At 35.0% G+C, this 25,078-nt stretch overlaps 2 protein-coding genes across 2 annotated transcripts in view; both read left to right on the top strand.

The window, feature by feature from the left end:
• LOC149792841 (uncharacterized) overlaps window positions 1-2,644 on the top strand; it is a 37,833-nt gene extending 35,189 nt beyond the window's left edge. Inside the window, exons 8-9 of the mRNA XM_089968915.1 lie at window positions 1,620-1,785; window positions 2,520-2,644. Of these exons, the coding sequence (XP_089825041.1) occupies window positions 1,620-1,785; window positions 2,520-2,644 (291 nt within the window). The remainder of the gene's footprint in view (window positions 1-1,619; window positions 1,786-2,519) is intronic.
• Window positions 2,645-15,929: 13,285 nt separating this feature from the next.
• LOC149792840 (uncharacterized) overlaps window positions 15,930-25,078 on the top strand; it is an 88,060-nt gene continuing 78,911 nt past the window's right edge. The window contains exons 1-2 of the mRNA XM_089966612.1: window positions 15,930-15,985; window positions 18,546-18,797. Of these exons, the coding sequence (XP_089822738.1) occupies window positions 15,941-15,985; window positions 18,546-18,797 (297 nt within the window). The 5' untranslated portion in view covers window positions 15,930-15,940. The remainder of the gene's footprint in view (window positions 15,986-18,545; window positions 18,798-25,078) is intronic.

Here is a 25,078-nt window from a genome sequence, read left to right as displayed (position 1 = left end):
TGAAATCCATGGTAATGTCTTGGCTATTATATGCAGTATTTTGAAATCCATGGTAATGTCTCAGCTGTTACATGCAGTGTTTGGTAATCAATGGTGATGTCTCATCTGTTAAATGCAGTAATTGGAATCAATGGCAATGTCTGCTGTTTAATGCAGATGGAAATCCATGTTAATGTTTCAGCTATTATATGCTGTATTTGGTAATCAATGGTAATGTCTCAGCTGTTTTTTGCAGAATTTGTAGTGCTTTCGTTTTTTAATTTGCTTGAATCTGTCAAAAATACCACACATAACTAGGAATGCAATACAGCATTTGAAGAAAAACTATCCACTTTTGGAACATTGCAGGCTTGTTTAATATAAATTTGAAATTAGCTGATTATTTCTAGTTTGGCATTAGGACATTTTGTGAAATTTGAGGCAGGTTCAACAATCATTTTGAAGCTTGTAAAGAATCACACTTTAACAGTAGTTAAATACGGAAGAAAGTATGATTTGGCAGACATTTAGGTTTCAAAGTCAAAATTGGAAGAAAAATCAATAAAATAATTTTACTTTAATGTGGAGACTATGCATTTTAAAGGAGACCAGTTCAGTTTCAAAACAGTCTTAAACTTGTGTATATTTATCACCACAAGGGTATGCAATATATTAATTTGGCACTGAAGAGAAGGCATTCAATTATTTGCACAATTCCTATAAACAGATATGAACACTTTACACCACAGTTCTAAAAAAACACTTTTTTTCACGGCTTTCACTTGCATTAGTCACAATTTTTACTACACGGGGATCAGATGTCAAGGTTGTTTTCATTGGGTTAGATCAATATGCCTCAGAGTAACTTTAATTAAGGTATGTCAGTTTAAAGACTAAGGTAGGTAGAACATTACCGCATCAGCCAAATGGCAAGCTTGATGGTCAGGGTGTTTCAGTCTAAAGACAAAGGTAGGTAAAACATGACTGCTTCAGCCAACTTGGCAAGCTTGATGGACATGGCATGCCAGTCTGAACACCTAGGTTGTTAGAACCTTACTGCATCAGCAAACAGGTACGCTTGACTGGCAGGGTATGCCAGTATGTATATGAAAGTAGGTAGAACATTACTGCATCAACTAGATGGTGTGCTTGATTGACGTGGTATGCCAGTCTGAACACCAAGGTAGGTATAGCAATACTGCATCAACTAACTGGCAAGCTTGTCTGACTGGGTATGCCAGTTTGGAACTGAACTATTTTGTACAAAATGTATGTACAAAGTAACGTCTGCATCGATATCATTGCTGTTGTAGTGTGCCTTGTTTTACGGCCATGCATCTACACATCCAGGCAAAGCTGGTGCATTTGCTATCTGATCCTATTTACTTTGGAAATTAAATGTAACTTGTTTGATTACTAACTTCACATTATACATTTGCAGGAAATGCTTTGAGTTTCATTGCACTTTAAAAGATGTTGGCTTCTTGATTCTTGTGTCCTATATCTCAGAAATGGATATTTGCTGGAAATTTGAGAAAAAGATGGTTGAATTGGGTCCGACAATGATATCATAGTCACATTAAATAAAATGTTTCTAATATGTGCATTGTTCCATCATCATTTTTTGCAATAATTTATAGGCAGGGAAACAAGGACAGACAAAGCAGGTCACAACTCTGGCATCAAAACCTGTCCTTTCTAAAATGCAGCCTACAGTGTTCACCAACAAAGGATCATTAGAGAAGCCTTCTCAACAAAGAAAACCAAAACTTGTGAAACCGGTGGCATCTACTTCCACTAATAAAGGTATGTAAATAACATATTTACTTTTAAATTTGTCATTAGATAGGTAAGTACACAGGTGATGACACCATTGTAAACTGACTGGTATAATACAGGTACCCTATTGATAATACCACTGTATGTATGGTTCCATGATAGGTAAACTAATTTGTATAACACAGGTACACTTTTGATAACACCATTGTATGCAGAGGTCTTAATAGCAGTTTAAAACTAGGATTTCAAGACTCCTAGTTTGGTAAAAATTGGTGTACCACCAGAAAAAATCTGAAGTTGCTAAATGTCCAGATGAGAAGAACCAGTGATTGCCATTGAGTTTAATTTTCTGAATTCTAAATACACCACTGACTTATGGGTTTTGTTTGTCCATCAGAGTGAGACTGAATTTTATCAATCGAAGGAAAGGTCTTATTCCAAATACTAAGCCAGGAATCGCACACTTTTGTACACTTGGCTACTGTTCCATCCGAACTATCAGTTGCTACAGCTTTAACACTCTTCTGAATCTCATTGCAATCTCCTTCAATTTGCTGTTTAACCCCAAAATAATATCCAAATCTGCAAATGACATTTTGTCTAAGTGTCTTGATGTTGAGGTCACATACATTACTTATTCGGCTATGCTCGGAAATGAACACAATAATGAAAGCTAAAGTTGTTTATTTGATGTACTCTTATAATGATCACATGTACATCTCTGGGCCTGTTTATCTCTTCATAGTCATTGTAAAAATCAGCACATTTTCCCACCACTCAGCAGCCAGTCGAAGGCTTTGAAGTTGCCGCCCAGCTATTGTGTCATGTTCTTTTGATGTACTCGTACATTGACAACATGGATATCTGGGCGTCTTTCAGCCGCTAAATTCTTCATCGTAAACTTCAGCACAGTATAAACAATCAATAGATTAACACCTTTACCCAATCAGCAATTGGTTGAATTAGGACTGGTAAGCCTTGAATTTGCTACTCAACTATTGCTTGCATACAGAGTACTCCTGCATAAGTGATTTTCTGCATCCCAGATTAAAAATTAAATTGCATCCAAATACGCTTGATTAAGCTTTTCCAAGGCCTCTGGTATGATAAAATAATTCGTATAAGACAGGTACACAATTGATAACACCATTGTATGAGTGTTTTGAATGTACTCGTTGGCATGAGACCAGTATAGGAGGTCGTGGGTTCAAACCCTGAATAAGTCATACCAGAGACTTGTGCAAATAGTACTAGCAGCAGCCTTGCTTGGAGCTCAGCATTAGTAGGTTAGTGTTAGGACTGGTTGGCAAGGTTTTAAGGCTAATGTAGACTGGTTTTACATTATTCTACATGTCTGCAGAATGATGCCCCATTCCTAGGGAACACTACAACACAACAGACCATTGTAGTGATCTGACTCACATTGTTAAAGCTATGTTAAAAATCCAAAACACACAAACACATCCCACATAAAATATTTCTACATTTATAATAAAGTCATAATTATCATATGATGAAAGCTGGTACTCTGTGTATATCCCACAGAAAATCTTTGCACCTTCATGATAGTCATAATTACCATATGATGAAAGATGGTACTCTGTATATCCCAGAGAAAATACTTGTACCTTCATGATAAAGTCATAATTATCATATGATGAAAGATGGTACTCTGTATATCCCAGAGAAAATACTTGTACCTTCATGATAAAGTCATAATTACCATATGATGAACGAGGGTACTCTGTATATCCCACAGAAAATACTTGTACCTTCACGATAAAGTCATAATTATCATATGATGAAAGAGGGTACTCTATATCTCACAGAAAAACTTGTACCTTCATGATAAAATCATAATTACCATATCATGAAAGATGGTACTCTATATCCCACAGAAAATACTTCATGATAAAGTCATAATTATTGTGTCGAACAAGGAAAGGTTTAATTTTATAAACTGTTTATGTGTCTCACATACCATGGTGTCTAATTCTTCCTAATGAATAGTTACAGTGACATTTAATAAAAGACGTGTTACATGGTTATAAATAAATTTGGTGCCAATGATACCTTGAACTCGATGGCCATGGTACCCGTCTTGAAAATCACATTACTCATTCCCTTTTAAGGATGGTCATGTTAACACCATCTTAAAAATCATATTAATCATTCCCATTTAAGGATGGTCATATAAATGCCATCTTGAAAATCATATTACTCATTCCCTTTTAAGGATGGTCATATTAACACCATCTTGATAATCATATTAATCATTCCCATTTACGGATGGTCCTATTAACGCCATCTTGAAAATCATATTACTCATTCCCGTTTAAGGATGGTCATATTAACACAACATTGACAATCATATTAATCATTCTTTGTTAAGGATGGTCATTTTAACACCATCTTGAAAATCATCTTACTCATTCCCGTTTAAGGATCGTCATATTAACACCATATTGAAAAGCATATTACTCTTTATTTTTTAAGGATGGTCCTATCAACACCATCTTGAAAATCATATTAATCATTCACTTTTAAGGATGGTCCTATTAACACCATCTTGACAATCATATTAATCATTCCCATTTAAGGATGGTCCTATTAACACCATCTTGAAAATCATGTTACTCATTCCCGTTTAAGGATGATCATATAAAAAAATATCGACAATCATATTACTCATTCTTGGTTAAGGATGGTCATATTAACACCATCTTGAAAATCATATTACTCATTCCCGTTTAAGGATGGTCATATAAAAAAATATTGACAATCATATTAATCATTCCATTTAAGGATGCTCCTATTAACACCATATTGAAGATCATATTACTCATTTCCATTTCAGGGTGGTCCTATTAAAACCGTCTTGAAAATCATTTTACTCATTCCCATTTAAGGATGGTCCTATTAACACCATATTGAAAATCATATTACTCATTCCCGTTTAAGGATGGTCATATTAAAATCATATTGAAAATCGTATTACTCATTCTTGTTTAAGGATGGTCATATTAACACAATCATGAAAATCATATTGCTCATTCCCGTTTCAGGTTGATCCGTTTGAAACCATCTTGAAAATCATTTTACTCATTCCCATTTAAGGATGGTCATATCAACACCATATTGACAATCATATTACTCATTCTTGTTTAAGGATGGTCCTATTAGCACCATATTTAAAATCATATTATTCAGTCTTGTTTAAGGATGGTCCTATTAACACGATCTTGAAAATCATATTACTCATTCCCGTTTAAGGATGGTCATATAACACCATATTGAAAATCGTATTACTCATTCCCGTTAAAGGATGGTCATATTAACACAATCATGAAAATCATATTACTAATTTCCATTTAAGGATGGTCATATTAACACCATCTTGAAAATCATATTACTCATTCCCGTTTAAGGATGGTCATATTAACACCATATTGAAAATCATATTACTCATTCTTGTTTAAGGATGGTCCTATTAGCACCATATTTAAAATCATATTATTCAGTCTTGTTTAAGGATGGTCCTATTAACACGATCTTGAAAATCATATTACTCATTCCCGTTTAAGGATGGTCATATTAACACGCTCTTGAAAATCATATTACTCATTCCCGTTAAAGGATGGTCATATTAACACAATCATGAAAATCATATTACTAATTTCCATTTAAGGATGGTCATATTAACACCATCTTGAAAATCATATTACTCATTCCCGTTTAAGGATGGTCATATTAACACCATATTGAAAATCATATTACTCATTCCCGTTTAAGGATGGTCATATTAACAACATATTGAAAATCATATTACTCATTCTTATTTAAGGATGGTCCTATTAACACAATCTTGAAAATCATATTACTCATTCCCGTTTAAGGATGGTCATATTAACACGCTCTTGAAAATCATATTACTCATTCCCGTTTAAGGATGGTCACATTAACACCATATTGAAAATCATGTTACTCATTCTTGTTTTAGGATGGTCATATTAACACCATATTGAAAATCATATTACTCATTCTTGTTTAAGGATGGTCCTATTAACATAATCTTGAAAATCATATTACTCTTTCCCATTTAAGGATGGTCATATTAAGCATATTGAAAATCATATTACTCATTCCCATTTAGGGATGGTCCTATTAACACCATTTTGAAAAACGTCTTTCTAGTTCTCTTTTAGGGTAGGTCATATTAGCTTGAAAGTCTTCTTACTTTAGTTTTTGCATAAATTCTAGTTTCTTTGTACTTCCTTTGTGATTTCAATTGCGAAAGTAATTAATGTGATAAACATAATGCACAGAACATAGTCATTTCATTCATTGAGTTATAATTTATAAGCAGAATGTGACTAGGCTGGACCTAACACTGTCATCATCTGTGTGGTTCATACTTGACAGAATTTTCATACCTAACACGCTGCCGTTTTGCGTACATTATGGGTAAGTCTGCTTTCCTCAGACAACAGAGTGACATAGTTCAATATATTTGGTAACCGCCAGACAACTCCGTAAATGACCGTAAGGTTGAGAGTTGATATCTATATACCTTTGCACACATGTACATAAAAATTGCATTGCTTGTTAGGTGATCTTGAAAGGCAAATTCATAATTGTCATTCTTTTCCTTTGCTTGATTTGACATTGTAAATATCGGAAGCAGATGATGTAGTATTTACCTTCTGTGTACAAACGTGTAGTCATGCATGTACCCTTTCATTGAATATGGACTTGTCCAGGAACTGGAAATAACCAGCAGGCAGGGTCTTTTTCACTGCAAACTTCCACTCGGTATGGAAAGCGCAGATGATTTAGGTGTTATCCCCCCCCCCCCCCGGTCACAATCAGGTTTGTAATTATAAATTAATCAGTGACATATGTTTCTGTTCATTTTTCTCATTTATGCTTTTTGTTTTTTAAATTGGTTGGGTTTACAAAGAAACAGAGGTATACGAAAACTATTGTTCTCTTTTAGGGATGGTCCTATTAACAATTTTCTCTAAAACACTTCTTTCTATATGTAGTTATTATTAATTGAAACATGTGACAATACCACTGACTTCTAACATACATAGCACCATATCCATCTAACACTGATACTGCTGCAACTACTGACATTTTGCTTTAATGGTTGCCATGGCACTGGATTTTCATTAAATCATGAGCAAACTTTAATTGGTTCTGACCAAGCAGTTTTATTTAATGATAGAATAAATTGATTAGGCTCATAGCACTGATAAACTTGACCAAAGTTAATTTAATTCCTATCTGGATGAGATATATGAGAAATATGTACATGAAAGCTTGAAATATTAATGATGTTAAAACCATAAAGATTGGTATCTTATTAAAATTTGCTAATTTAGCAAATAAACTCAAAATGCCTGCTAGGATGTTGTTAAACCCAAATGTACACAAATACTCTCTGTTATATCAAAGTATATCAACCCTTTAAAAATGACATTACACCACAGTAGTGTTTTGTGACCCCCATTATATACAAACTGGCAGCATTGCCAATGGAATCAAAAGTGGCCCCATCTTATGCCAACTTTATTATGAGTTTTTATTTCAAATCAGGATGATTTTTTCGACCCAGAATTTTGGCATGAGAATGGACAAAAATGGTAACTATTAAATGCATTTCCTTTTTTGGTACTAAAACCTCTCTCCTCACATCAATCCATTCTCTGTACGGTACCTTATTTTCTGTATTAAAACACCACCTCCTGTATGGTACCTTATTTTCTATATTAAAACACCACCTCATTACGTCAATCCTTTCACTGTATGGTACCTTATTGTCTGTATTAAAACACCACCTCATCACATCAATCCTTTCTCTGTATGGTACCTTATTTTCTGTATTAAAGCACCACCTCATCACATAAATCCTTTCTCTGTATGGTACCTTATTTTCTCTATTAAAACACCTCCTCATCACATAAGTCCTTTCTCTGTATGGTACCTTATTTTCTGTATTAAAACACCACCTCATAGACTACTTGGTGTTCTGGTAGATAATAATTATCATGGACTGAACATATCAAACATGTCAGTAAAAAAGTCAATTCAAGTTTATGGCTTCTCAGTAGGATAAGACATTTTCTCCCCGAAAGACACAGAAAACTATTTTATAACCGTTACATACAAACCTATTTGGACTACTGTAGTACAGAATGGGGTAATTCAAATGATAAAAACATAGCAAAGGTGGCACATCTTCAAAAAAGAGCATTTGGGCTAATATCAATCCAGAAAGAAAGCAAGGACAATTTAGCAGGTAGGTTAAAAATATTACCTATTAAAGACCAAATCTGTTTGAGAAAAGCCAAATTAATATACAGGATATCTCATAAAAGTGCTCCTTCATATTTACAATCACTATTCCAGTATAGGCTACCTGGTAATACTCCCCACCTGCAATCCATGTCTACCAAACAGTATAAAATTCCCAAACCAAATAAGGAGTTATTTAAAAAAGTTTCCAATACTCTGGAACTCTGCTCTGGAATAGTATTTCAGTTGAGATTAGAAATGCCCACTCTATTTCCTTCTTCCAAACCCAATATATCCATTGGCTTCAGAAATGCAGCTAAAATAGATAAATTCCTTTGTATGAGGGCCTCAAGGAAGATTAGTTTTTAGCTAATTGTGTTACCCTCTTTAAACAAAGTCATTATTATTATTATTACTTCATCACATCAATCCTTTCTCTGTACGGTATATTATTTTCTGTATTAAAACACCACCTCATCACATAAGTCCTTTCTCTGTACAGTACCGTATTTTCTGTATTAAAACACCACCTCATTACATCAATCTTTTCACTGTATGGTACTTTATTTTCTGTATTAAAACACCACCTCATCACATCAACCCTTTCTCTGTATGGTACCTTATTTTCTGTATTAAAACACCACCTCATTACACCAGTACTTTTGTTTTAAGCTAACTTGTTGACTGTATTAACACATCATCTGTCACATCAATCCTTTGACAGTTACTTGTTACCCATCATATTTTCCTTATATGTAGCATGAGTACTTTTAGACTTTCTTAGTAGAGTATATAATAATAATAATAATAATAATGAGGACTTTGTATAGCGCCTAATCTTTAGAAGCTCTAAGCGCTTTACAACATTAGACAACACCTATAAGATAAAAAACATAATAATATTATTACAAAAACAAACATCATGAAATCAGAAAAAAAAAAACATTAAAAAATAAAACACATGCTGAGAATATTTCAGGTAGGATACATTATTAGATCTTTAGATTTGTTCTTGCAGTTGAAATAAGTGAGTTTTGAGAGCCCTCTTGAATGTGATCACTGTGTCTTTGTGTCTAAGTTCAGTGGGCAATTCATTCCACATTGCTGGGCCCTGGTATGCAAAAGAACGCTGGCCATATGACTTTGTTTTCATAGTGGGAATAATGAGTATACGACTGTCAGAGGAGGAGCGTAAGTATCTTGCTGGTGTGTACACATGGGTGAGGTCGGATAGGTATGTTGGACTAGAGTCCGACAGTAAAATGTAGCACAGAGAAAAAAAATTGTGTTTGATTCTGGATCGAATGGATAGCCAGTGTAGGGTACAGAACAACAGGGAGGTGTGTTCTGATCGTGGTACTCTAAGTATGATCCGAGCAGCTGTGTTTTGAACTTTTTGAAGCTTCTGGAGTAGATATTAAGATGAACCAGACATAATTGAGTTACAATATTCCAGTCTTGAAAGTACTAATGAAACAAGTGTTTTAGTGGCATCAGCTGAAAGACTTTTGCGAATTGAGCTGATGCGTCTCAGCTCATGATATGCAGCCTTATATATGTTCATAACATGTTGGTGCAATGTGAAAGTACTGTCCAGAGTAACACCTAGGTTTCGTACTGATTGTGTGAATTTAATGTTGGCGTTGCTGATATTTATTGTTTGTGGTAAAGTATATGAATAAGAAAGTCTTTGTATCATTTTTAGACTTTCTTAGTAGAGTATAGCATTTTTAGACTTTCTTAGTAGAGTATAGCATTTTTAGACTTTCTTAGTAGAGTATAGCATTTTTAGACCTTTTAGTAGAGTATAGCATTTTTAGACTTTCTTAGTAGAGTATAGCATTTTTAGACTTTCTTAGTAGAGTATACCATTTTTAGACTTTCTTAGTAGAGTATAGCATTTTTAGACTCTCTTAGTAGAGTATACCATTTTTAGACTTTCTTAGTAGAGTATAGCATTTTTAGACTTTCTTAGTATAGTATTTTTAGACTTTCTTAGTAGAGTATAGCATTTTTAGACTTTCTTAGTAGAGTATAGCATTTTTAGACTTTCTTAGTAGAGTGTACCATTTTTAGACTTTCTTAGTAGAGTATAGCATCTTTAGACTTTTTAGTAGAGTACAGCATTTTTAGACTTTCTTAGTAGAGTATACCATTTTTAGACTTTCTTAGTAGAGTATAGCATTTTTAGACTTTCTTAGTAGAGTATAGCATTTTTAGACTTTTTAGTAGAGTATATCATTTTTAGACTTTCTTAGTAGAGTATACCATTTTTAGACTTTCTTAGTAGAGTATACCATTTTTAGACTTTCTTAGTAGAGTATAGCATTTTTAGACTTTCTTAGTAGAGTATAGCATTTTTAGACTTTCTTAGTAGAGTATAGCATTTTTAGACTTTTTAGTAGAGTACAGCATTTTTAGACTTTCTTAGTAGAGTATACCATTTTTAGACTTTCTTAGTAGAGTATAGCATTTTTAGACTTTCTTAGTAGAGTATACCATTTTTAGACTTTCTTAGTAGAGTATAGCATTTTTAGACTTTTTTGGTAGAGTATAGCATTTGTAGACTTTCTTAGTAGAGTATACCATTTTTAGACTTTCTTAGTAGAGTATAGCATTTTTAGACTTTTTAGTAGAGTACAGCATTTTTAGACTTTCTTAGTAGAGTATACCAGTTTTAGACTTTCTTAGTAGAGTATACCATTTTTAGACTTTCTTAGTAGAGTATAGCATTTTTAGACTTTTTAGTAGAGTATAGCATTTTTAGACTCTCTTAGTAGAGTATACCATTTTTAGACTTTCTTAGTAGAGTATACCATTTTTAGACTTTCTTAGTAGAGTATAGCATTTTTAGACTTTCTTAGTAGAGTATAGCATTTTTAGACTTTCTTAGTAGAGTATAGCATTTTTAGACTTTTTAGTAGAGTACAGCATTTTTAGACTTTCTTAGTAGAGTATACCATTTTTAGACTTTCTTAGTAGAGTATAGCATTTTTAGACTTTCTTAGTAGAGTATACCATTTTTAGACTTTCTTAGTAGAGTATACCATTTTTAGACTTTCTTAGTAGAGTATAGCATTTTTAGACTTTTTAGTAGAGTACAGCATTTTTAGACTTTCTTAGTAGAGTATGCCATTTTTAGACTTTCTTAGTAGAGTATAGCATTTCTTAGTAGGGTATAGCATTTTTAGACTTTTTAGTAGAGTATAGCATTTTTAGACTCTCTTAGTAGAGTATACCATTTTTAGACTTTTTAGTAGAGTATAGCATTTTTAGACTCTCTTAGTAGAGTATACCATTTTTAGACTTTCTTAGTAGAGTATAGCATTTTTAGACTTTTTAGTAGAGTATAGCATTTTTAGACTTTTTAGTAGAGTATAGCATTTTTAGACTTTTTAGTAGAGTATACCATTTTTAGACTTTCTTAATAGAGTATAGCATTTTTAGACTTTTTAGTAGAGTATAGCATTTTTAGACTTTTTAGTAGAGTATAGGAATTTTAGACTTTCTTTGTAGAGTATACCATTTTTAGACTTTCTTAGTTTGAATATTGCCTGCAATATTTTCGGGATACCCCATCACATACCCATCACCCTCTTGAGATGAAAACCTGTACACCAGACCAATAAACACCTTACAAACCCCACCCCCAAAATCTTATACAAAAAATGTATTCATACATTATATAAGATCAGTAGTTATAAAACTACAAACACAGACTAATTTTAGACACATTTGCATAATTATTTACATCTATGAAAATTGTATTCTTTTGACTTTGAGTGTATTGTAACACACATGCACACATTATTATATGCAACACATGCACCCCTTGCACTTTTCAAAATGTAATCATGGGTTTTGAAGTCTGTGTAGCAGGTGTCAGTGTTTATTTTACACTGTACAAATGATATTGGTGTGTCTGCATTCATGGACTTCCTAGAATCTGCAAGTATTTTTTTCATCATAGAAAAAAATCTCTCACAGTCTGAATTTCTGTGAGGCAAGGTAAATAGTCGCTGAATAACTGCTTTCAGATTTGGGAATGGGATGCCACCAGTACTAATTATATGGCTGATAACAGTCAGTAGCTACAAAGGCTCCTTTTCTGGCCATCATCTATTAAGGCAGGCACACTCATCAGGCAGCATGCAATAATCCTCAAACCAGAGGAGTCTAATATTTTATCAATAAAGTACATCATGATTCAGGGGTGTAGCAACTCAGAAATGAACGTCTCGTTACTAGTTAAAAATAAGATGTGCAAGGTATTTTGTAAAATGAATTTTCATGGTGTAATATTAACTTCTTTGGATTTATCATGGCCTCATTAATACATATTTATATTTCCCCCCACAAACCCTAAGATTAAGCCAGGATCTGTCCAAAAATTGAAATCCAAACATGAAAACAATCGCCAAAGTACAGAAGTATATACCTAGTAAACTGGTAATCAGTTCTATTAAAATTGTGTATCTGGTGTTTGAAAAGGTACGAATTTGATATATGGTGTGCAGATTTTGGGCACAAAGTTCATATTAATTTGCTGTGTAACATGTGTTCGAGCTAAGAGAATGACATCACTAAGTACCTGTTTTACTTCTGTCATGCTGGCAATGCATCTTCCATTTTTGGATTACATATCTGACCCACTTAATTCAAAACTCAATTTCAGGCAATGCGCAGCAGCATATATTTTCGTAATATCTTAAAATATGGTTAAATCATTGATCTCTCTAAAAATGTATGTGCAGGGTGCGTATTTGACAGAACAAAACTATCAAATGCAGTTAAAAAATTTTGTTGTGCCTTTACTCACCTTAAAAAGCCTCCAAAAATTAAAATAATGCCAGATACACAAGATTTGGGGTTTTACTTGACATAAAACAAATAATAACATGTAATTCTGTGCAAGACATTAACAGTTTCATACAAGGTATGATGCAAAAAATATGTTTTGATCTCGGGGCCTAATGCTTCTTTTCCAAAGCATATTAGTTATCCCAACTTGCTTGCATATAGCTAAAAAAGATTCTGGTTTATGCTTGATTTAATAAAAGAATATGTCAATAATTCTGGGATCAACAATTAACAAGTGTGTACAAAAAATTTAGAACAAAAAAATGTTATAAGAAAAAATGTACAAAATGGTTTTACAGCCGTATGCTGACGAACAAAAAAGACATACAAATTACGGGTGACCAATACAAGTTGACAGATATGTCATCATTGTTCATCTCAACACTAAAATATACTTACTGTATTGTTACTGGATCCAGGTGTTGTATGAAGTCAGTCTGAATTTTTGTCAGAATAAAAAATATCCTTTTGTCATCTGCATTTCTGCATTGGAATGTTGTAATGTTTGACCAACTCTGCCGGGAAGAAGTTATTTGTTTTCTGCCTTTGGTCAGACTCAGGTTGCTGTCTGCCTGCTAACTACGATGTAATACAAAGGTACTGAGTCATCCTATACCTTGCAATTGAGCAAATTAAAATTGTTGTCAAAGTCAAAGTTGAACTGAGTGGATGCATATTTTTGGGTAAGTTTGGAGTCTGATGAAGTTACTAATATATTATGACATTTCTTACGAAACAGTTAGCGGTATTAATATTTGTACTTATCACATTATTGGTGCATGTTACTTATAGAATGTGCAGTTTAATATTTTTTATATATCAACATGTTGACATATCACTTCATGAGAATATGATACGTAAAAACAACAAAGACATTCTTTTGCAGTATTGTCTTTACTAATCGGTTTTATTTTTTATTATTACCATCGACATTTTGGCAGCCATATTTCAAATGGTTTGCCCAAGGGGTATTGTGAGAAAGGTCACATCATTTGAAATATTGCCAAAGTACACATGCAAGGACTCATTACAAGTACAATTATGGGTATTGGTGAATGGTGTGGGTGGGTGGGTGGACAAACTTTAACAGGGAAACCACTTAGTGATGTACATGATTTAAATGTTAACTTGTGGGAGAAAACTGCCTCTGGTTAGAGAAGAAAGTATACAAATGCCAGTCTCCCAACTGACAGAAAATTATCGAACCACAACATTTTTTATGTAGTAAAATAGCTCCTAAGAGTTAATGTTTCTCGTGTGATGCAATTCTGACTCTACAGTTTGTCTAAGTCCAGTTCCAATTCAAATAATATAAATATCGCAAGTACATTGAATCTGGAATTTCAGCATCCAGTAATCATCACTTTGCATGAATATCCAACAACTGAAATGCTTAGTAGTGGAACTGAAACACTTTAGGTGGAAACATCATAAAGATTATCATCAAAATCGATGTATATGACACTTCTAACCTTAAATCACATGGTGATTGCCATGTCTGTCTTGGGTGTTCAAGTGATGTGGAAATATAGTAGCTCTTTGGGGCAAATTTAGGAAGTTCTTCTTACAAGTGGCAGCATTATAAGGTCAGTGTTAGGACTGGTCGGCCTGGTGTCAGGATAATGTGACTGGGTGGGACATCATGCTACATGTCTGTGTCATGATGTCCCAGTACTAGACATCGCTATAAGTTGTCACGCTGCAGACATTGTAGTGATGTGACTGAAAAGTATTAAAGCTATGTTAAAAATCCAAATCGCACACACTTAATAGTGGCTTTACAGAAACGACGATGCTTTCCATGCTGGTGAGACTGATAGGTAATTTCAAGTGAGAATAAAATAGGAAGGATGAAATGATACACCTGTGCTGCATATCAATAGAATTCACAATGCACAACCTACTATACAATACATTATTGATACACACATCAACTTCATGATCTATTCATCATTTGAAGGTTTGTCGGTGTTAGGGTGGTTCTGTTTTATCATTTGACATCTTGGTAGTATTTTCAGTTTAAAGGTCTGTATGTGGTAGGGTGGTGCTATTTTATCAGTTGACATCTTGGTAGTATTTTCAGTTTGAAGGTCTGTCTGTGGTAGGGTGGTGCTATTTTATCATTTGACATCTTGGTAGTATTTTCAGTTTAAAGGTCTGTCTGTGGTAGGGTGCTGCTATTTTATCATTTGATATCTTGGTAGTATTTTCAGTTTAAAGGTCTGTCTTTGGTAGGGTGGTGCTATTTTATCATTTGGCATCTTGGTAGTATTTTAAGTTTAAAGGTCTGTCTGTGGTAGGGTGGTGCTGTTTTATCATTTGACATCTTGGTAGTATGTTGTTTGCGGATTACATTCAGACTACTCAACTGTTCATATGCCATTCTTATCCGTAACACGATACAAAAAATTACTATTGGGAGAAGAGGAAACCTGCTCCTCTATTACCATTTAAATAGGTGATTTTAATTCATGCAGGTTGGAATCTGCTTCCATGACTGTTTTGTGCTAAATTTGATTTATTCTGTTGATACTGTCAGTTGAAAATTTAACATTTCTAACTTGTTCCCCCATGTACAGTGTAAGTTCTTTACATATCATTTGATATCCAATTTTATCTCTTGGTTTGTTTCAGTTTGGATCGGGTTTTGATGCAATACTTCAGGTGTTTCACACAGTCAATAAGCTACAGCTCTAATTGGTAATTTTTGTTTTACATGGACTCGAAGAAACAGTAACCACCTATTGGAATGAAGTGTAACATATTTCACTACATAACACACCAGAAGTGTAGCACATTTCACTGTGTAACAGAAGTGTAGCATTCCTGTTTAATCCTGGTAGATCAGATGCAAGGAATCAGAGAAACTTTGCATAAAATTGGCTTGTAACTGAACTGTGTGGACAATATTGAGATTTTTCTCCGAACATTCCAGCTTTAAAAAATCATCAAACAGTTTTGAAAGATATTACCGTGATCTGTTTATTTTCCAGGTGCAGAAGCCAGCGCAGTGAAAGGTCAGATGCAGGTTGTTGTTAAGAAGGGATTGGATGAGCTTCAAACTGAGGTATATTTTAAGAAAAAAAGAAATGCATTTGCATTATGTCACTTTAATGGCTTTGTATAAACTATCAGATTTGTTTCCCCATATAAGGTTATCAAGATGATGTGTATTCAATGCAAAAGTATTTTCTTATACATGTGTATCCATTTTTAATCTCTGCTAGATTAACTGCCGCATATTATCCAGTTTCAAGTTTAAGGCAGCTTCCCTGTGGCCAAGTGAAGCCTTTGTTTGTTATTGACAGAAGATGCTGAAATGTACACAGCAATATCAACACGTGTTACAATTCTGAAATGTACACAGCAGTATCAACATAATGCATAACAATGCTGAAATGTACACAGAATATCAACACAATGTGTTACAATTCTGAAATGTACACAGCAGTATCAACATAATGCATAACAATGCTGAAATGTACACAGCAATATAAACACAACGTATAACAGTGCTGTTTGAGTATCTTGTATGTTGGTAATTGCTCTTTTGAATATTAATGTCATTCATTTTGCATTAGGACCGTTGGTAATTGCTCTTTCGAATATTAATGTCATTCAGTTTGCATTAAGACCGTTGGTAATTGCTCTTTTGAATATTAATGTCATTCATTTTGCATTAGGACCGTTGGTAATTGCTTATTTGAATATTAATGTCATTCATTTTGCATTAGGACCGTTGGTAATTGCTTTTTTGAATATTAATGTCATCCATTTTGCAATAGGACTGTGGATTGCTGAGTGATGGAAGGCACTAACCAGTACTGATCACTAACATATCACCTTTGTCCATGTAGGTTTGAGTCTCAGGCTTGACCAGCTTGGGTATGTGAGAAAGCTTGCCAGTGACTTCGTGTGGTTTGGTGGTTCTTCCATGATTTTTCTTGGTTCTGCCTCCTGGCTACCATGTATGACATATCATGTGCTGAACAATGGCATTAAGTCCCAAACAAGTTTTTGCATTCTAAAGGATCAGTCCCTTCAGTGAACTCTTAATATATGTCCACTCTAAGACTGAATGTATTATGCTATTACATTTGGCCCACAGTTCATCCATGATTATTTGAACACAATAGAGTTATGTACCATCAGTAGTTACCATTCTATGTGGATAACTTAATTGGAATTGATTATATGTGTCAAAGGTCACAAGACAGGATCACTGACTGAACGACTGACTTAATGACAGATCTAGTTCAGATTTTGTATATCTATGTAACATTACTGTCTTAATGACAGATCTAGTTCAGATTTCTTATAGCTATGTAATATTACATTCAGAGTGGTGTATTATGTAAACACTCCTGCACTGACAGACCTGTTTATAGGCTTGTTTCAAGTTATAAAACTATTACTCTTAGAGTGGGAGTATTCAGTAAGCACTCACCCATTGACCGATATATTGTAGATTTGTATGTCATTGTAAAATGATTATTATTAGAGTGGTTATTCTGTAAGCACTTGCCCATTGAATGATATATTGTAGATTTGTATGTCATTGTAAAATGATTATTATTAGAGTGGGTATTCTGTAAGCACTTGCTCATTGAATGATATAATGTAGATTTGTATGGCATTTTAAAATGATTATTATTAGAGTGGATATTCTGTAAGCACTTGCCCATTGAATGATATAATGTAGATTTGTATGGCATTGTAAAATGATTACTGTTAGAGTGGGTATTTTGTAAGCACTTGCCAATTGAATGATATAATGTAGATTTGTATGGCATTTTAAAATGGTTATACCTAGAGTGGGTATTCTGTAAGTACTTGCCCATTGAATGATATAATGTAGATTTGTTCGGCATTGTAAAATGATTATTATTAGAGTGGGTATTCTGTAATCACTCGCCCATTGAATGATATAATGTGGATTTGTATGGCATTGTAAAATGATTACACTTAGGGGTTTTGTGCCAGCATTCACTTCATGACAGATCTAGTTTGGGTTTGTATAGCTTTGTAATATTATTTTCAGATTGAGATGCGTAGGAATTTGGTAGGGATTTTGTAAGCACTCACCTAATCACAGATCTAGTTCAGGCTTGTAGCACAAATTGTATTAAGTGTAAACCTGGTTCAGAATTAATTTAAAAATATCACCTCGTATCTTTAATACCATAACCTGTATCAAAATAGTATGCCTTCAAATTTGATGACTGGGTTCAACTGTATGAAAAGTTGAAACATGTCACTCATCCACTTGTATATTTGAGTGGTGGCTGAGGAAAGGCAAATAACCTTTCCAAAATTACATACCTTATAAGCATTGCTTTAACAAGGTGATTAATACAATATTATGCTACCTATATTTAGCCCTTCTGTAGCAGTTTAGCTTGAAGATGGAAGTGAAAAACAGTGTTCAGAGAAATATTTCCTTTGTTTTTGGTGCTTTATGAAGTACACCAATGAAATGCTAAGGAGATAATTAAATATTATATGATAGCATGTAATCTGTAGGTTTTAAAAGCAAGAAGAAAATCAATATGCACAATTAATCAAGTGTATATTATTCAACAAGAGTGACTTTTCTTGACTTATTGTGAGTCATTCATCCATTCTAGGATTATCGTCATGAGATCTGTGAGAATTACTTCAGAGAAATCCGTTATCATCTTAAAGACAAGCCTTCCAGGTTTCATTTGGTTGAAGAGGACTTTGCCATTGACAACTCTGTTGTTGACAGCAAACTGGAGGGTTTAAGGAAGAAAATTGTAGAAGTTGTATCTCGACAGTCATACTGGGGGGAGGAGATACCAGCACGGTGGCTACCTCTGGAACAGGCATTGATGAACTTTAGGGTTCAAGGGCTTAAGGTAGATTACAAGCAAAACTCAAGCATTTTCAGCTCTCTTGTCTTATCAGTGAATAATGTGGTATAGGCGTTTCTTTACCAGCACCTTCAGCAGAACTTGTCTTGTCAGTGAATGATGTGGTATAGGTGTTTCTTTACCAGCAGCTACAATGTACTTATCTTGTCAATGAATAATGTGTTATGTTTCTTTACCAGCAGCTACAGCAGACTTGTCTTCTCAGTGAATAATGTGGTAGAGGTGTTGCTTTACCAGCAGCTACATCATCCTTGTCATGACAGTGAATAATGTGGTATAGATGTTTCTTTACCAGCAGCTACGTCAGACTTGTCTTGTCAGTGAATGATGTGGTATAGGTGTTTCTTTACCAGCAGCTACAACAGACTTGTCTTGTCAGTGAATAATGTGGTATAGGTGTTTCGTTACCAGCAGCTACAACAAAGTATTGTCAGAGAATAATGTGGTATAGGTGTTTCTTTACCAGCAGCTACAACAAACTTGTCTTGTCAGAGAATAATGTGGTATAGGTGTTTCTTTACCAGCAGCTACAACAAACTTGTCTTGTCAGAGAATAATGTGGTATAGGTGTTTCGTTACCAGCAGCTACAGCAGACTTGTCTTGTCAGTGAATAATGTGGTATAGGTGTTTCTCTACCAGCAGCTACAACAAACTTGTCTTGTCAGAGAATAATGTGGTATAGGTGTTTCGTTACCAGCAGCTACAACAGACTTGTCTTGTCAGAGAATAATGTGGTATAGGTGTTTCTTTACCAGCAGCTACAACAAAGTCTTGTCAGAGAATAATGTGGTATAGGTGTTTCTCTACCAGCAGCTACAACAAACTTGTCTTGTCAGAGAATAATGTGGTATAGGTGTTTCGTTACCAGCAGCTACAACAAAGTCTTGTCAGTGAATAATGTGGTATAGGTTTTTCTTTACCAGCAGCTACAGCAGACTTGTCTTGTCAGAGAATAATGTGGTATAGGTGTTTCTTTACCAGCAGCTACAACAAAGTCTTGTCAGTGAATAATGTGGTATAGGTGTTTCTTTACCAGCAGCTACAGCAGACTTGTCCATGTTATGGCCCTGTGTTAAAGTGTTTGAAAGTTATTATCTTACAAATTTCATAATTGATATATGAACCCATGCTATAAACATAAAATAATACATACTGCAAGGATCCAAAAGCCAAATATATATCAGAAAAAGATGTATCTAAACATTTTATGATAACAACAACAAAAAATGAAATTTTTAATTAACTTTGCGATTAGTGATGAAATGTAAAATAACGCTTTGTGATATATTTCATAAGTCACATGGTATTTTCTGTAAATTGTTTCCCAAAAATTTAATCAGCATTGAGATATTTGTTTCAGTATTCTTTTTTCTTGTTTAATTCACTTTTTTTCCTCAAAACATTGAAAAACGTGTTTGCAATAAAGCATTCAAGGTAACGACATAAATATTGTCAAATAGATAACATAACTTGTAATAGCATATCAATATAAAAATATTAGATGTCTTTGTCATATGTATGATAGCATCATAAAACCGAGTCTGATTAGAAAATGAACTCGTCATTTTAATGTTATATGAGGAGTATCATATGAGGTAGGATTTTGCACATGTTAATTTGAGTTGTTACTAATAGAGGATGTGATAAAATTGGTGTCTCCTTCAAATAGGTTCCCGAATCACATTACATTAGGAATTTGGGGCGCCTTGAGTAGCTGAATGGTCTACGGCGCTCACTGTTACGGATCACTGCCATCTCACCTCTGTCTGCATGGGTTTGAGTCTTGGGCTCTGCCAATGGGCCAGTGTGGGTGCATGAGAAAGTTTGCCAATAGCTTCTCGTGGGTCGGTGGTTCTTTCCAGGGTTTTCCCTTGCTCTTCCTCCACCATTTCTACTGGCCGCTATTTATAGCTATCTTGTGCTGGAAAATGGCATTAAACCCTATAACAACAAGAAGAAAAAGATTGGGAATATTAGCCTGCTCCATCGGAAATCCAGCCCTACTAAATGAACAAAATCATCTTTGTGGATCTCATATAGACAAACAGCAATAACTCTTACCCATTACCTCCTATTGCCATTGCCAGGTGTTGCTAGTTTTTTTTATAGCTTTTTAGTACTGATACATCATACATTTTGCATCCAACAATCCAAGCTATTTTAGTGTTCTGATTTGACCATTGAACCTTATTAGGGATTTATTATGTAGGACAGTCATTCCTCTACAGGTGGTATACATTATCATTGCAATATCTGCCAGATTCGAGTGACTTTGTCAGTTTTATGGACTTTTTCTATTCAAGACCATGTTGCACCATGCCATTGTTGACCTCATGTTCTCATTTATGTGTCAGCACAAGATGCGTTTCGCTAATTCATAAGTAACAGAGATGGTTTAGCTAGTTAGTAACATGATGAATTGTTAATTGCTAATATATGCTTTGTTTATAAATGAATAAGTTCAAACCATAGCCTAGAAGGCATCAAAATATATCATGGACTATTTTCGATAATTCTGTCAATAACATAGTGCTATTAGTGAGCTGATTATCTCATTTATGCTTTGCTTTCTCTTCTTGCATCATTTCTTTAGATATGTCAACTAAATGCACGACATTCAAAAGTTCAGAGCAAAGGAAGTCAACCGTGACTCTTGTTTTGTATATAATAAGTGTTTATCATCTTTAACGTGCAGCGTCTAAGAGGAAGTCTGCCAGATTTAAGCATCCCAGTGGGTGTAATAAATGCCCTGCATGTCTAAGCATGGCCTTCAGACAGATGGGGGTTTGTACCTGATCCACTGGATCAATCTCATAATAGAGCCTCTCTGTAATGGGTCATCCAGCCAACATTGACTGCCATTGATCCAAACAATCAGCCCACACCACTGTGGATGGCTGGTATTCAGACTAGGGACAAGGGATCTTTTCAGTCATTTGTGCAGTATAGATCCCACCCCAATGCCAGGTGACAGCAGTCTATCCAAGCTAGGAGGAAACTTGTATAGAGATTGCATGAAACCATGCTGCTCTACCTTCCAATCACCTAACTCTAGACATTGACCTACCCTTCCCACTACCCGCAGACAGCCTACCTGTGTGCGACCACCTCTTTCAGTTTCATCCACACTCGATCTGCCTCTTCATCGGACCATTTGGGTTATCCAATATAGGGGCTTTGGATTTCATTTATCCTACCCCCTTCCAGGTTTTCTTCTGCTCTTCACAGCCTTACCACAACAGGAGATACGGTCACTCAGAGAAAAAATGTGGTGGAGATTGTGCTAAGACCACAATCCCATGGCTTTTATTCAAGATTGTTTCTTATTTGGAAGATGACCTGCAAGTTGAGGCCAATCATTGGCCTGAGTCGCCTCATCCAATTTATTTTACCAACAAAATTAAAGATGGAGATGGCGGGATCACTATTTCTCTCCACCAGATGAGACAAGTATCCCATCAGTCCTATTCTGACTGACACATATTTTCATGTTCCAATCTACCGCACCTCACAGATTTTCTCCGTTTTGTTTACCGCAACACAGTTTAATAGTTCGGTGTCTTACCCTTTTGCCTCAATTTCAGTACCTGGGTTTTTACCAAGGTTATGGATTGCATCATCACCCAGTTCTGAATGATGCCATCTACAATAAGGGCAGTGTACCTGGATGACATCTCCAGAAACATATGGTAAGCTGTATTCAGCTCCTAAACATAAACAATCTTACTTTTAGATCATCAATGCTTTTTAGTGAACTGGAGAAGTTCTCCATCCTAGCTTTGTGTCCATCTTGGTATGCGGTTTATCACCAGTCTGAATCTGGTACTCCTCCTTCGTGTTTGAGTAATCAGGATTATCAAACTCATCAAGTCCGTTTCCAATAGGACTTGGATTTCAATGAAAGAGTTCTTGCATCTCCTTAGATTATTCAGTGCAGCGGTGGACTTGATGCTGATCAGGCATATTTATATAGGGCCCATGTAAATGATGCTAGCACAACGGTGGCTCTTCTGAAGCCCCTCTGCATCAAACAGACATGACCATGCCCAAGATATCATTATTCCTGTGTCAGCTGTGCAGCCCAGGTTGGGTGACCTTGGGAGTCCCATTTGAGAAGCCCCAAATGAAAATAACAGTATTTATTATACACTCCTTTTTTTCTCAATCAACTTGGTCAGAATCGTTCAGAATTTTGCGATACTCTACATCTTAATATTATGCAACATGTGCATCTAAAATATAATAGTGTATTTGGAACTACTTTATAAACAAAACATGTCCACTCATGTAGTAGATACTTTGGAATTTAGTTTATTAGATTTGTTTTTGGATGAACTAAACAAGCTGTTATGTCTGCTTTAAAGCAGAGATGATAAAAGGTGAACAATGTGGACGAGTTTGCAGAGTTACAAATGAAACTTTCAAGGAAGCAAACAAATAAGCGAGGTATTTGCAATGCCCACAACAAAGGGAGACAATTGAAAACAGCATTCTGATGATTTAAACAGTTATTCAGGAAAAATGGTCGTAACTTCTGGTTAATGGAATTGTTCAGACTATGACCAGCGCTCTCTAAGTCATAACATAGCTGGGGTCACTATAGGTATCATGCAAGTGCCAAGACATAGGCATGTCTTTTTTAGCTGGTGATAAGAATGGCCAAATCAGATACCTACTTTTTGCATCTTGAATTTCCTCAAACTGTACTTCACTTAGTTCTCCAAATCCGAACTAGATGAGCTATATCAAGGATTCTAAAACTTAAGTACACACTGCGAAATTGTACTGTAATTTTGTCTACATTTCCAATTGCAAAAACCTTCTCCTTATTGCACTCACAATTAAATGAACGTGATATTCCATAGCATCTGTTTGACAATTTAAGTTGAAAGAGTTCATATTTTTCCCACAATATTCCAAAACATTCAGTGGCAGAAACAAAAACACACATGCAGGTGAGTCAAGATGCATCCCTCCCTGATCAAATTACATCTCCTTTATGTGGAATTGACATAGCTAAATCCAGCCCTTATTCAGCGGAATTTAGTAAAATCGACAAAAAGAACCAAAATCTATCCTTTCCAGACCAACTGGAAAGGTTGTTGCAATGCTCATTTATTCACAGTATGAATCTATATTTCAATTTTAAGTAGACCAAAACAACAATTCTTATTGAAACTAATGTTGAGCGCATGACGAATGTTCAAAAGTCGCTGGGAGTTGCTGTGTGCTTTAATATTGTTTTTGTGTATTGATGAATCTGCGTTTTTGTATTTGGTTAAAAATACAGCATACATTCAGTTACTTTGTTTCTTTTAGTGTATTTTTTGTAATTAAGCCTTAGGTAGAATAATAAAATGAGTATATAATAAAAAGTTTACTGCATTTGTATGGGAAAATATGAACTCCTGTTTTTGGAATAATACTCCACTCCCAAAAGTCATGCAGTATTATTCAGAAAAGACTAATTCATAATTTCTCATACAAATGCAGCAACCGATAAGTACCGATGCCATTACGTGTTGTTGGGGTGGTCCCATGTTGCCAAACTTCCCTTGCATCAGTGGCATGTGGGAACCAGGTAAGCAGCCTCTACACAGAAACATTTTAGTAATGAAGGCTGTCAACAATGCATTTCACTTTTCTAAGTTTTGACTCTTTGGAAAATCGGTCCTCATTATGTGCGATAATTCAGTGGCGTTGTCCTTTCTCCTCAAACAGGGGACCCAAAATTGCCCAACCAGTGCATTCTTATTAGGTAGACCGAAACAACAGCGGCCAAGCAAGATCCAGTCATGTACTCAAGCACTACTTAAAATGCACAGAGACAAGCTGTGGCAGATGTAAAAGCCCTTGCTTCATGGCTGAAATGGGTTATATGCTCGGTATCTGCAAGGTCTCACATCATTGGAGTCGCATTACTCGGTATACTCCGAGGTCTCACAACATCGGAGTCGCATTACTCAGTACACTCAGAGGTCTCACAACATTGGAGTCGCATTATGAAGATTACCGCTTGCGAAATCAGAGTGATCTCTCTGAGCCTTGCATTCAAACGTAACATAGTAGAAGCCATGTTGGCTGGCATACATAATCAACCTTCTCGAGTTCTTCTTCCAAAGATTGAGGTTCAAAGAGAAAAACTATGAATCCGGTAGGTCCGGAGGCATCAGCCCAGATGACCAACAGACCCAAGTAAAACACCACAGCCTGTCAGTTTTGCTGGATTTGCCAGAACATGTTGTAGGTAATAAGATTTTTAAAT

Source organism: Sinohyriopsis cumingii, chromosome 8, assembly GCF_028554795.1.
Source record: "Sinohyriopsis cumingii isolate HCF-2022 chromosome 8, ASM2855479v2, whole genome shotgun sequence".
In the NCBI taxonomy this organism is placed as follows: domain Eukaryota; kingdom Metazoa; phylum Mollusca; class Bivalvia; order Unionida; family Unionidae; genus Sinohyriopsis; species Sinohyriopsis cumingii.
Note: the sequence above shows the minus strand (reverse complement) of the source record. Positions and strands in the feature narration are given on the sequence as shown.